The sequence below is a fragment of the Crotalus tigris genome, unplaced genomic scaffold, assembly GCF_016545835.1.
Source record: "Crotalus tigris isolate CLP2741 ecotype Arizona unplaced genomic scaffold, ASM1654583v1 scf7180000017576.4783729, whole genome shotgun sequence".
Lineage (NCBI taxonomy): Eukaryota > Metazoa > Chordata > Lepidosauria > Squamata > Viperidae > Crotalus > Crotalus tigris.
In genome coordinates this window covers 562,206-575,535 of record NW_024096487.1, presented here as the reverse complement: position 1 = coordinate 575,535, position 13,330 = coordinate 562,206, and the positions used below count along the sequence as shown (strand labels likewise).

Below are 13,330 nucleotides of genomic sequence, written 5' to 3'. Positions count from 1 at the left end.
CACATGAAATTATTCTGAAATACTCATCGTCAGCTAATGCATTTGATCTAAGAAAACAGTGTTTTTCTTAATACTCAATTTGGATCTAGGAAAATTATATAACCCAGTTGTAACTTGGAGTTTACCTTGTGGTTGCATTAATTGCTATTATGACTGAATATGCTTTTAAATAATTGGCAAAACAAAAATGGAAACAGCTTGAATGCCACAACTTCCTTCAATGATTAAGTTGCTTTTTGAATGTATTTCTTTAATAGCTAAAGTTTTCAAAACAATTTTGTGTCTTATTTATCCCAGTTGTATCTTAGGAAATCAGATGTCTGAAGTTGAAACTATTCTGTACATATCTCCCTGATCCAAATCCTATGGAGAAATGTCAAGGGACCAATTTCTTTTTTATTACAACCTGTTTCTCCATTCAATAGCTTCTTGGTTTGTACATACTAGCAGCTGACCATACTTAGTCTTCTGTTTTTAATAGCAATTTAATCTGTTCTTGGTGCTCATTTTTGAGGACTAGGAGCAGATTTATTTATTAAGTAGTAAGCATGCTTGCCCATATATCTGCAGAAGAAAACAACCTAGAAAGTTTTTTTGTTTTTAAAGGACAGCTGAGAATTTAGGAAAGGAGATTGAAATAGCTCTGAAAAGGATGGTCACAATCTAATTCACGAGTCCCTATTAATCCAGGGTTCTGCTGTTACCAGGATTTGTTACCATGATAAACAATCTTTTTTTGGTCAAGGAAAAATTGAAAATTACAGAACATATCTTGGCCACTGCCACAGATTCTTTTGACTCCTTCTGCTTAATGCTGCCGGCTTTCCTACCCCTACTGACTTATTATTATTTGCTTCTTTAAAAAATAAATAAATGCTGCAAAGCCAAATGCCAACTTTTAGCCTCATTTTTATTTCCAAGAATGCCTCTTAGTCACATAGCTATTCTGAGAACTAGGCAGCTATAGTCTAGTCAGTGCTTTGTTTAGAAGTAGGCTCAGCAGAAAGAAAGAAAAAGCAAAGATGAGCTGAAGTGGTATCAGTCATCCTGGAGGACAAAAGATGGCTAGGAAAAATCTCACGTAACAGACATGAGGTAAACGGAAAATTCACTTTGCCCTGTGCTCACTACAGCAGCTATGGTTTGAATAGGGGAGTCTCCCATGGCAGACATTCTGCTGGTTCAATGAAAAAAATGCAAAAGGACTACATCAAGAGGCTCAAGGTTCAACCTAGTCTGTCACAAAACTGTCATAGTTCCTATAGCTTGTGTGCATTGTCCCTGCAACCCTGCACAGTGGGTTGCCTTTTTTGGAAAAGTCTCAAATTGTTGACTCACATACAACGTGCAGTCCATGATCGTATGTAGGCCTCTTTTCCAGAAAGGCTAAAACATGGTCATTTCCTGTTCTTTTGATGACATGATTAAACTGGCATGACACAAAGAAAAGACATTACCTCATCTGCTTGGTGCTCGCTTCATACAACCCCTAAATGTCCACCATTTATTTATTGCTGGGTGGGACTCAGCAAATGACCTCACAACCTTTTTTAGCCAAAATTTCTTTGGAACATTTTTCCTGCCATAGAATCCAAGCCAAGAGCTAATTGGAGAGATTTCATAAGTCCGCCAATGTTGTGGGGGCAGAGGAGTGGCTCCACATGAGGAAAGAGCCTAGCTCTAAGCGATATTTTTGTACAATATTTTGATCAATATTAAGTTTCTGTTGCTTCCCATAAGTTAAAATGGAGAGTTTTTGATTATAGCTGGAATGGAATGTGTGTGCAACAATAAAAAGGGGGTGGGTCAGAATTACAGAGTTTAAATGGAATGATTGAAAAGTGCAGCTGAATAAACCATAACATTCTCTTCACAGCTGAGGGCTGAAAGTGGTCAAACAGGTGGAAATTCTCAATTAGCCATAGTTCAGATGTTTTTAGAAACAAATATTTTGGAAAACACGAAGGAGAAAACCACTTTGGAATTGAAATGAGAATTAAATCATACATTTAAAAACGTGCAGACAAAAAAAATCCTCATTTTGCTTCTCTTCCAATTGCAGTTCTTTGTCTCATATCATTAGCTTGTTTTTCATGTTTATCATAAAATATGATACAAACTAAATTATAGCTTATTAAGTAATGGTGCTATAGGCATCACATGTAGTAGAAACATGTTCCAAAATTTCATTTTATCTATACGGTGAAATTAAACAATTGTAATAAATACTTCAGAAAATTGAACAGGAACTAAACAGCACAGGGACTCTTAATTTATTTACTGTAGAAAACTGGGGGAGTCTCCAGATTCTTCTTCATAAAGAATCAATAACTGCCAAGGAATTAAACTCCGAAAAAGATTTCTCAAAGCAAATCCTCTCCTCATAATCATTTTAGGGGTAGATAGAAGCAACCTCTCTTGGTTCTTGAAACGAACAGGGGAAATTCCACCCCAAAAATTCCAAAAAATTGTGATGGAAGAGGTCTGTTCTCTCCATCTGGAACCCACCAAGTAGGAGAAGAAAGAGACAAGATCTGGGGATGGATTAATGCCATGATCTCAGTACTTTGGGAACAGGATTATGGTTTCCATAACAATTTCTTTTCTGGAAGAACATGGTATTTGTTCAGGAAAGCCATGCCTATGACTGTGGTTCCCTATGATCAATATGGCCAAGCTCAGTAATTTCAAGGCAGGGCAGATATATATAATCCTCTAAATTGAGAAAAGTTGTCCTGAGACCACAGGGTGTACACTGTATGCTTGTGACATTGCATGTGATAATGTAGGTGCATAGCTCATATTTGCATCACAACCTCATGATGTCATTGGGGTTTGCAATGGACATCCATGGCTGAAACCCTTTATCTGCAAGGGTTTACATTAGTTACCATTGGTATTCTTCTATACTTCCTATACGTTTCTCTTAACTGCAAAGAGGCCTCTAACTACGTTTTACAGAAGTGGTGTAAAATCTTTATATCGGTATGAAAAATCAGCTTAGAAGATCAGAAGGAATAAATATTTCAATATTTGGGGAAGCAGTAACAATCCATGCTGTTGTACATCTTATTGCTTCTGTGCCCAGGGAAATGGTGAAGCATGTATATCACAAGCAAGGTAGGACCCATAGCTCAATGGTAATCACATGATTTTGATCAAGAAGACTCTTCACCTGGGGTTCTTTCTCTAACATTTCCATTAGGGCTTGGAGAGATCTATTTGTAAGATAGCTCAAAAACAGCTAGGATTATCTGGATTAATGTAGAAGATATGATTTCATTATATCTGATTTTATTAAATATTTAATGTTAATAATACTTGCACAATAAGATATTTTTCCAAGGTCTGCAGATTTCTCTCTAGCCATGGAGAAATCTAGCAGAGTCTTTATTAATGCTAATTTAAAAGCTGTAAGGCTAAGGCAGTCTTTGAAGATCAGCTAATACTGTCTGAGAAATAAAAACACTTCATTGGCTATGTGTTTTAATTACAGCACAATCAAATATTTTCTGAAAAGAACATACCTATACATTTCTTTCTCTTAAAAAAAAAGTCCCTACTGTGTCCAGCTTGTTGTATAGATGCAGAAATAACTTGTAGGAATGTCAAAGCTGAAAAGGGAATTCGTACCAGAGAAGATGTTGATGAAAACCTCAGTAAGAATGAGGGCCCGGAGATGTTACAGCAACTCTGTTGCTAGGTCCAACCCATATTTGTCTCTACAATTTGGCTTTTGGGAAATCCTGGACTCTCGTTCAGAGAGGAAAGCTTTTTCTATCACTGCTGCTCTTTCCCATCACTTCGTCGCTAAACTGATATGTGAGCTTCTTCTTCACTTTCTTGACCTCCCCAGTCTTCCCGTAATTTCGCAATGCCCGTGCCATTTTCTGGTAGGTCATTTTCTTGCGATTGCCTTTCTGAATGCCCCAACGGTGAGCCAGTGCTTCTTTGTGCTTAGAGGAGAACTGGAATGTGCCTTTTTCCTTATCCACCCACCAGATGCTATCCTTCATATCTCCGCTCCGAAGCAGGTCGAGAAGAAATTGGTACAATCGGATTTTCTTCTTACTACCTATATGAAGAAATAAAAAAAAGAACTCCATAAGGGGCAATAGGAATATCAGAAGCTTATTTATATACAACTGACAGCAGTTTGTGATGAGTGTATTATAACCAAGTGCTATTCTTGCCATACATTTCCAAACTAATATAGGAATTCAAGCCAAGTCCCAAAATGCTAGAGAATTCCTGGAAGCCTGGCACTCAGACAAATTGGCTATCAACAGGCACATAGACATAAACATCATCTACATATCATTCAAAAGAGACAATCAAAAAGTCGAAGGAAACAAAAAGACCAAAACAGCTCATCCAGCAATCAACACTCAGATGAGCAGAGATTAATATCAGGATTAACATTAGAACAACAATCAAGAAGCAAACAGACCTAAATCAAGGACCTGCCAAACATACTATCAGTAGACAACAGGCAATCAAAGAACCATCAAGACTACTCCTACCAGCATTGACAGGGCAAGCCTCCAGTATATAAATGACAGCAAATCCCATCCCTTCTAGCACTGGTGATATTATCTAGTTTGCAAAATATCTGCAAGAAAATAACCAAGCTCAGGCAACACTGAGGACTCCACAGAATATATAAATGCCTGGGTTTACTCATTGTACATAACCATAATGAAGTTTGTTGTTGTCTTAGCATTATATGTAAATATAGTTATATTTTATAAACTATAATTTATGGCATATGGGTAATCTTTTTCTGGCTGAGACTGCAACATTCCCATCTTTTCATCTTCTAAAGTCCATCACACATATGGCAACAATGCAAGAGATGGCAGGGTCAGGTGTTTGGGACTTTGAGCTCTGATTTTATTAAAACTAGGAGCACCTATTTTCTAGCCATTTTATCAAATCTCTGGAAGAATATCACCACCACATTCTGAGTTTTGCTGCTGTATTTTGTTAGGGTAATAGAGGGGTATCACCTGGGTGAGGTGATGGGTTCTCCAAGGACCATGAAAACAGGATGGGAACCTGCAGATTTATCCTTAGGCTGCAAGCTGCAAAAATCAGTATTGGGTTTCTCTCACATCCAAGCCAACATGGCTACAAATGTCAGTGCCCAGATACTGGACAAGGAGGGGACAAGCTCATAATGATTTAAGTAGCCAATAGAAATGGAGCAGTTCCTTGCCCTTGACAACATTTCCAGCCTTGACACTGAGATGTGAGAGATTATTCACACGGGAAGGTTCAGGAGAAGAGAGAAAATGGTACTAATAGTAGATCAACCAAAGACAACTTCAGTATGCATTCACAGCAAGCTGGGAGATGAGATAAGCAATCTTAAAATGATTACTAATGTGTCTTCAAACTGCCAGTAAGCAAATTGTGAGGATGAATATGTAATTTTCACTTCAAACCTAGATTAAAGAATTAAATGAAATGTTTTCTTTTTAATATATATTTGAAAAGTGGCTTGAAGGGGAAAACAATCAGAGCCATTACCAGGTGAGCAAAGACTACCATTAATGGGATTCTAACCAGTTGGTCGGAGAAAAAGAGGAAGGCCAAAAAAAAGCTGTTGCCAGACATTTCAGGAAAACCTGAAAAGGATCAGTCTTAATGGAAGGAAGTGGAGACTGTAATAGCAAACAACAACTGTGGAGTACGCTTGTAGCTCAATCTGCTTAGCGCAGGATGTAAAAAAAAACAACAACCCAAAAACACAAGATAGCAATGAGAGAAAACTTAATAAGGACAGGAAAGGAGTTATCAAAAGAAAAGGACATTTCAGTTTTGAGATAGTAGAGTTATAAGGGAAGAGAAGCAATGACAGAACAGGAAAGAAGAAAAAGGATAAAATACAAAATTTAGTTGCTAACCTGATTCTCCATTCATAACCCCAGGAGTGGGTTCCCCAATCTCAGTCTCTCCATCTGATACTTCCAAGGGTGGACTCTGCCTCTCTAGATCTTCTTCATCAGAACTGCGCTGATGAGAGGGATACACACACATTCGGGGCACAAAGGCAACCTGTTCAGAGATAGGAGGCTTGTCAAATAAGTCATGCAAGGGGAAGGTGTGCCAAGAAGGGAGATGGATGTAGTAGCCTTTCTTTCAAACATCTCCTAAGTAGCTTCAAATTTGTGGCTGCGTTATCGGGCCATCTCACAGGAAGATGCAAAAGGACAGGCTACCATTGCAGGAAAAATCCAAATACTTTGGTTAATTCTGTTTTTGTTTGTCATTAGGCTACAGAAGCAAACCTCTCTGCTTCTTCACAAGTACAGGAAATAAATGACAAATAGGCCTGAAGCAAGAGAGGTAAGAAGGGGCAAATTGAGAAGATACAAAATGGCTCTTAGTTTGTAACTTATTCTAGCAGTCAGACTGTGGACTTCTGAGTTTTTTCTGTTGATGTTGAAGTTGTTCCAAAATATCTCAGTAAGGAATGTGCAATTAAGTTGCTTCAGGGGTACAGTGATGGGTGGTTAATGACTAGGCAGATTAACTGGAGATGACTACGGTGGAACGGGCTGGGATTGAGTAACATTGTATGTACACTTCCTGCTAGCTCTTCAAGGGTAAAACTACTGACCTTAACCACAGAGTCACCTTGAGTGCTTTATAGTTAAACTGCAGCTAAACGGAGGCATTAGATTGGCCACCAACGTTTAATTTAAAATTAAATCCAAAGCAAATGTCCATCATATGAAACAGCTAAAGAAGACCCAGGGAAAGCAAGACTTTTATTTAAGGCTTATAAAACATCCAGAGAGGAGTGTCTGACACACATTTTTACCACAGTGGAAATTCAGTAACAGTTGGAAGCTCCTCCAGTGGTGACATGCTGGAAGATATTGGGGGGAAGTGAAACGTTTTCATTTATGCTAGTGAGATGTCTCCATGAGTTTTGCATGGAGAATTAACTGTCCCTAGTATTAAACTGTTACACTTTGGGGAAGAATGAGAAGAAAAGAGATGACATGGTAAATCTCAATTTAAATGGATGATGGAATATATATCTAAAAACTCCATTCTGTTCTTATTAATTTTTTTAAGTGTAGTTTTAAGTGTGGAACACCATGCCCTCAGTCTACTTGGGGTTGAGAGAAAAGGTATTTGGGAGGCAATTCACCTCAAGGAGAAATCCAGTTTAAAATATCCTATGACCTTTTGGTCCCATATAATGATCATTCAGAGGTTTGCAGCCCAGATAAGGTATGCCTAGTTTGGGATTCTGCTAAGAAACCATTTTTACTATTAAACCAGAAAAATTGTTTCTGCCTATTCTCAGCATATTTGAACAAACTTTACCATTCAGATTGTCTAGGACAGGAGTAGGCAACCTTGGCTCTTTTATGACTGGCTCAGGAATTCTGGGAGTTGAAGTCCATGAGTCATAAAAGAGCCAAGGTTGCCTATCCCTGGTCTAGGAATTAATGTTTTGCCTCTATTCTACTATTCCAAGTGCTGAACTTGTGATATTAATGCTATTTGTTGGAGAGTGAGCATTTTCCAAAGTGAACAAGAAATACATTAACTACAGTGAGTGGCTACAGCTGCTTGGATACACCCAACAGTGGCTACTAAGAGTCACGATCAGTGGTGCTTCCCTACACAAGCAACACAAGAGCAGGAATGAAGAAAAAAAATATGGGTGCTTTCTGTTCCCTCCTACGTGGAAAAATGTTTGGGTGGATGTACGATGATGGGTAATATTTTAAATGTATTGGCTGCCCAATTCCAACTCCTTTACAGTGCAAAGAAGGGAAGAAGACAAAGAATTAGCAGCTCTGTTCCTCTCTTTCATTCATGATTACTGAGAATGTCCCTCCTTGGGCTGGTAGCAGCTTCAGGAGAGTATTTTTACTGCAACCCTGGCAGGGAATAGCACATTAAAAATATACTGTTCCCCGGGACTCACTCTGTTGGTTCCACCTGCTATTTCTGGTAAAAAAAAATAACAACAAAAAATCCTAAACTGATAATATAACTTCAAATGATGTGCTTAACTGCATGGATAATTTAGCCTTTCTGTTAACAGCCTTGAAAAGGTGTATCTGCTTTTTTAAAATATTAAACAAAAGGGATATAATCCTATGTATAATGCTTAGTTTCTTGTTCTCTTCAAATTCTCTTTGTGGTGATATTAATTTGTCCTAGTTTTAATAGTAATAATAATAATAGTAAAGTTGAAAGGGACTTTGGAGGTCATCTAGTCCAACCCCCTGCTCAGGCAGGAAACCCTATACCATTTCGGAAAAATGGCTGTCCACTCTCTTCTTAAAAACTTCCAGTGTTGGAGCATTCACCGCTTCTGGAGGCAGGTTGTTCCATTGGTTAATTGTTCTACACTGCTATCATGTCCCCCCTCGTCCTTCTCTTCATTAAACTAGACATACCCAATTCCAGCAGCCTTTCCTTATATGCTTTAGTCCCCTACTCATCCTTGTTGCTCTTCTCTGTACTCTTTCTAGAATCTCAACATCTTTTTTACAGCGCGGTGACCAAAACTGGATGCAATATTCCAAGTGTGGCCTTTTATTAAACTAAATGTTATAAAATAGGAATAATCCTTGCCTATTGAGTTATCTAATTTTCTAATGTTGTTGTTCAGAACCTATTCCCCTCATAGTTTGCTATTACATTATCTTTGTGGTCTAGAAAGATTTCTACATTTGGATTATATGGGCTCAGATTTGTACCTGGTGGTTGTGGTTGAGTCCAAGATGTGTGACAGGAATCCCAGAGTCGAGAACATGCATCTGTTCTATCTCCATGTGCCGGTAGAGCTGCTGGAGCTGTGGTGGCTGTACACTTTGCAGCTCTGCAAAATGATTGTCTCCAAAGCTCTCAAATTCAGTGTGCAGATGATGGGGATGATATTCCCAGTAGTGGTCTGATGGAGTTAAAAGCAGTTCACCTGGTAACACAGAATTAAGAAGAAAAAAAACCCATGGCTGTTCATATCTGCACAACAGAAAGAGGATTGCTAAATCTACCTAGTAGTTCATATTCAGTCCATATCAAGATTAGATTCCATGTAGAATATATGGAATTTGAATTATGTTCTAATATCACAATTCAATAGGACATTCAACAAGGTCCACTTGGGTAGTTCATTGTTTGTAGTTTATTATGATGTCTTTAGTAGCACCATCCTTGCTTGGAGGGCAGGCATTGGAGTGAGAATTCCATGGCTGGGGAGTCATTGCTACTCTTTGCCTAATCCAAAAAGCTGGAGGAAATGAGTGGAGAAACTGCCTGGATCCAGAGGAAGAAAGAGTAATTTTGGGAATGAGGAGAAATGGACATCTGAGTCTGATGGTGAATGATAAGCATAGCATCTACAGTAATAACTCCACATGGCAGCTATGTGCAGTGCTTAGAATTATTTCCTTATAGCACAGCTGTGCCAACTTGGTATGTGAATGGCATATAATCCTGAAACAAACTAGAATAACTATCGCCGCACAGTGATAGCATTTTAAGCAATCTACACTCTGGCCATTTGTACGCATCGACATCTGGCTTATTATTATAATTTGGTATAACATTATCCCAAACAGCTTCATGGGAAATGGATGCCATGCAAAAATTAGTACAAGAGTCACAATCTGGCTGGTTGTGTTGATAAGTTACTTATGATTTCAGGAGCTACATGAAAATTAAAACACATTCCAATTTTTTATGATATACAATAGTTGATAATTGTTTCTGAATGAATTAAAAGTTTATAAGACACAATTTTTATCAGTATGTTGAGAAACAAAAACAAATAATCAGACAAACAATAGTTTTCTCTGTGCCAAGAAATTTAATAGCCAGTTCTAAGTTTACACTCAATTTTCCAAGATAGAATGGGGCAACACAGCTGTTTGGTTATCCCAATCACATCCAGACAGCTGCTTAAATTTCTGGCCTGTGTGTTTTAGAATCCCCACTGGCTTCAGTCCTATTCTTAATAAAATGTGATACTTGGTATCAAAAATGGAAAACTTTTCAGCGATCATGTGTTGTTCTAGGAACCCTCCCAAAAGATGGAAACAAAAATTGCCTCAAACCTGAGAAGACTGTCAACTTGTATGCAATTCTGATGATCCGAATTTGAAACCACATGAAATGTGGTAAACTTGCAAAATTTGAAACCTTTGAGAAATGGAAGTGTTAAAAATGTCTGAATCAATATACCAAAGCTGAAATTGTTCACACAAGAAGTAAATGCTGTTAATTGGTGATTCATCTCTCTTCCTCTATTTTGCTGCAGCTGCATTCTTTCTAAAAAAGTAGATTTATAATCTGGATATCTTCTTTGCTCCCTCTTTGTCACTGAGGAGTAAGGTGGCTTTTACAATATAAGATTTGTAACCTAGTTATGCTGTTTCTTAGCTTCCATTTTAATGCCCTGTTAACTATTTCTTTGGATAATGGCTATCCATTGAATATTTGAAAATTAGGCAAAAACCTCAGTATAAAATTTTATTTAAAAGGAAGACTAGGCCATTACTTTCTCACCTGACCCTTTTCTGAATCCATTTTAAACTGCTTCTTTTTGACCTTTAAAACTATTCCTAACTTGACATTTTGGTACTTGATGTTCTTCTGTTGATGAGTCACCTGTTCCCCAGATGTATCTATGATGATCTGAAATAGACATCCAAGGTCCTTCACCCAGTGTTCCTGATAAGGGATGTCCACAAGTGACTGTACAGATGAAGGGCTTTTCCGCAAATGTCCTTCTCAAAGTATTGAATATTTGCCCTCAAAAAGTCTGGGGACTTATGTAATGTTTTTCTAGTGCAAGACAAATGTCTAAATTTTCGTCCAGCTTTGTCTTTTTAACATTTTATTTTTCTGCTTTGTGGTTTGAACAAAATTTATACTGTGGAGTTAGGTTCCTTTCCTCTCTCATTATAAAATCATCATTTAACTTTACAGGGATATTTTATTGAGTTTACTCTAATGCATTTTTTGTAATTGTGAATATTTTATATTGAAAAATTTCCCAGAAAAGCACTTTATCTTTCTCTTCTTTTCTTACTGTCATTCCTGTAATGACACAATGAGCTGTTTTGAGCCAGCATTGCGATCTTATCTCTCTTCACTCTCCTTTGCTATGTGTGCTGTGGCCATTTGGTGCTCTATGGTACTAAAAAAAGTGAGATAAGACTGTCTACATCACAGTCTGGAGATGACATATGGCCAATGTCATGGGAATGAGGTGAAACTGGGGTTGCCAGCAAAAGTGTAAATCATTAATGAAGAAAGACTGATGATCAAGACAAGCTGGAAAATGTTGGTTACCAAATGTTTTATTGCCTGTTAAAGCTACTGTGGTGCTGCATTATTATAAAGTGTGGGGCTCAGTTGCCAGCTCAACATTCTTATATGACTTCTAATATGGCTTCATGGGGGCCTTAAGAGCAATATTACCCTATGGTTATCCTTAGAAGAATATCTTTTATTAAATTTATTTTGCTGTCACAGACCAAAATACAAGTAATATGTATTATTATGACAATGCTTAATTCAGACTTGGGTTCATGTAACTCAATATTCTTTCAGGTAGCAAAGATTCACATTAGCAAGATTCAAATATTGTCTGTTCTAGTCTTCTTATTTAGCTGGTGGAGCTGAGATTTAGATTGCTTTTGTTCCTTTCTTCTATCCCAAAGAACATGAAGAATAAAACTATTAATAACAGGTTGTTCGGATGGCAGAATATTGAACTTCCAGGCTTTGTGATTATGGAACCCTTTTGCTTGTTTTGTTTTGGTCTTATTTTGAATGCTTTGCTCTTCCAGTCAGCTGTATCTTTGCTATGTTTTTATTTTAAAAAATCCTTCCTTCTCACTCCAGTGGGTGGGATGTATCTTGGGCTGGGAATCCAAGGTTTGTGTGCATTATCTTAGCTGTTCCTAACACTGCACTCTTCCGGATGGAGAGTTCTGATGTTGTTCTTGGGTTCTCTTGGAGCCACTCTCCCAATTTAGGAATCACAGTCTCAGGTGCTCCTACCACCACCAGGACCACTTTGGCTTTTACTTTCCCCATCCTGTCTAATTCTTCCTTCAGGCTCTGGTGCGTTTGTTCATTTGTGTGTATGCGTAAATGTTAGAGCCAGTTTGGCTTAATGGTTAAGGCACCTAGCTAGAAATTGGGTCACTGCAAGTTCTAGTGCTGCTTTAGGCCCAAGCCTTGAGCCAGTCATTTTCTCTCAGCCCTAGGAAAGCAGCAGTGGCAAACCACTCCTGAAAAACCTTGCCCAGAAGAGACTTGCAGAGACTTGGCCAGGCAATCTCCAAGAATCAGACACGATTGAATGGAAGAAATAAATATAAATATAAAAACTATATGTATAAAAATTTGGGACTTTGGGGGCTATAAATTAAATTACATGAATGAATGTCTGGCCTGCAAAGTAATCTAACTCTTGTTCCAATTGCTGGGGACATGAATGAGAGTGTGTTCTTTTGTTATTGTCTTGCTTATGAGCTTAAGAAGGCATCTGGTGGCCTCTATAAGGGACTGGAAACTGAACAAGGTAGTCTTTGGTGTGATCCATTAGATTTCTGGAAAGGATAAAAAAATGCTGTAGAGAAGTGTTCTTGCCATAAAGGGCTTTATTTTTTCTTGATGTGTTACTAATAGGTAATAATAGTAACCTTTGACTCACATATAACTGCTAGGTTGTGAACACAGTTCATCTATCATTTTTATATTTATTCTAAGTTATAGCACATTAATATAAGGATGATTACCAAGACATAATTTTTCCCCCTGCCCCTTTTCCCCTCTGTGTGTCTGACTTGTATTGGATATCACTTGGAATCCTCATTTTTATCTCTGTAATAGTTTGCCAGCATTTCATATTGACAATAGAGAAGAGGAGAGATTCATTTGTAAGGAAAGGATGAAGTATAAAGGAAACGGAGTTCCTTAGAGAAGTACAGATTCCTGTGTCACTTCTCTCACCTTTTTATAGAGAGATATCAAGTTCTTCCATACTGACTGGAAAATTAAATTATATTTTTAGTCTAATTTAAGTATCTCATTTATACATACAAACACATTATGATATATGTTGTGAGGATGAGGATAAGACCAGTTAGAGGAAGATGTTTCTTCTGAAAGTTGTGCACTGTGATGAAGTGTAAATATTTTAAATAAATATAAGTGCCTGCCATGAGAGGTAAGAGGGGGAAGTGACAAAAAACATGATCTTGCAATAAAAAAACCCCACCCCTTATATACTTGCACGTGACAGTGTGACATAATTTGGACAGGGCGAAACTTGCAT

At 37.7% G+C, this 13,330-nt stretch overlaps 1 protein-coding gene across 1 annotated transcript in view; it reads right to left on the bottom strand.

The window, feature by feature from the left end:
• Window positions 1-3,295: 3,295 nt before the first annotated feature.
• SPI1 (Spi-1 proto-oncogene) overlaps window positions 3,296-13,330 on the bottom strand; it is a 30,073-nt gene continuing 20,038 nt past the window's right edge. The window contains exons 3-5 of the mRNA XM_039357513.1: window positions 8,736-8,953; window positions 5,910-6,060; window positions 3,296-4,075 (exon numbers count right to left, since the gene is read on the bottom strand). Coding sequence (XP_039213447.1) covers window positions 3,759-4,075; window positions 5,910-6,060; window positions 8,736-8,953 — 686 coding nt within the window. The 3' untranslated portion in view covers window positions 3,296-3,758. The remainder of the gene's footprint in view (window positions 4,076-5,909; window positions 6,061-8,735; window positions 8,954-13,330) is intronic.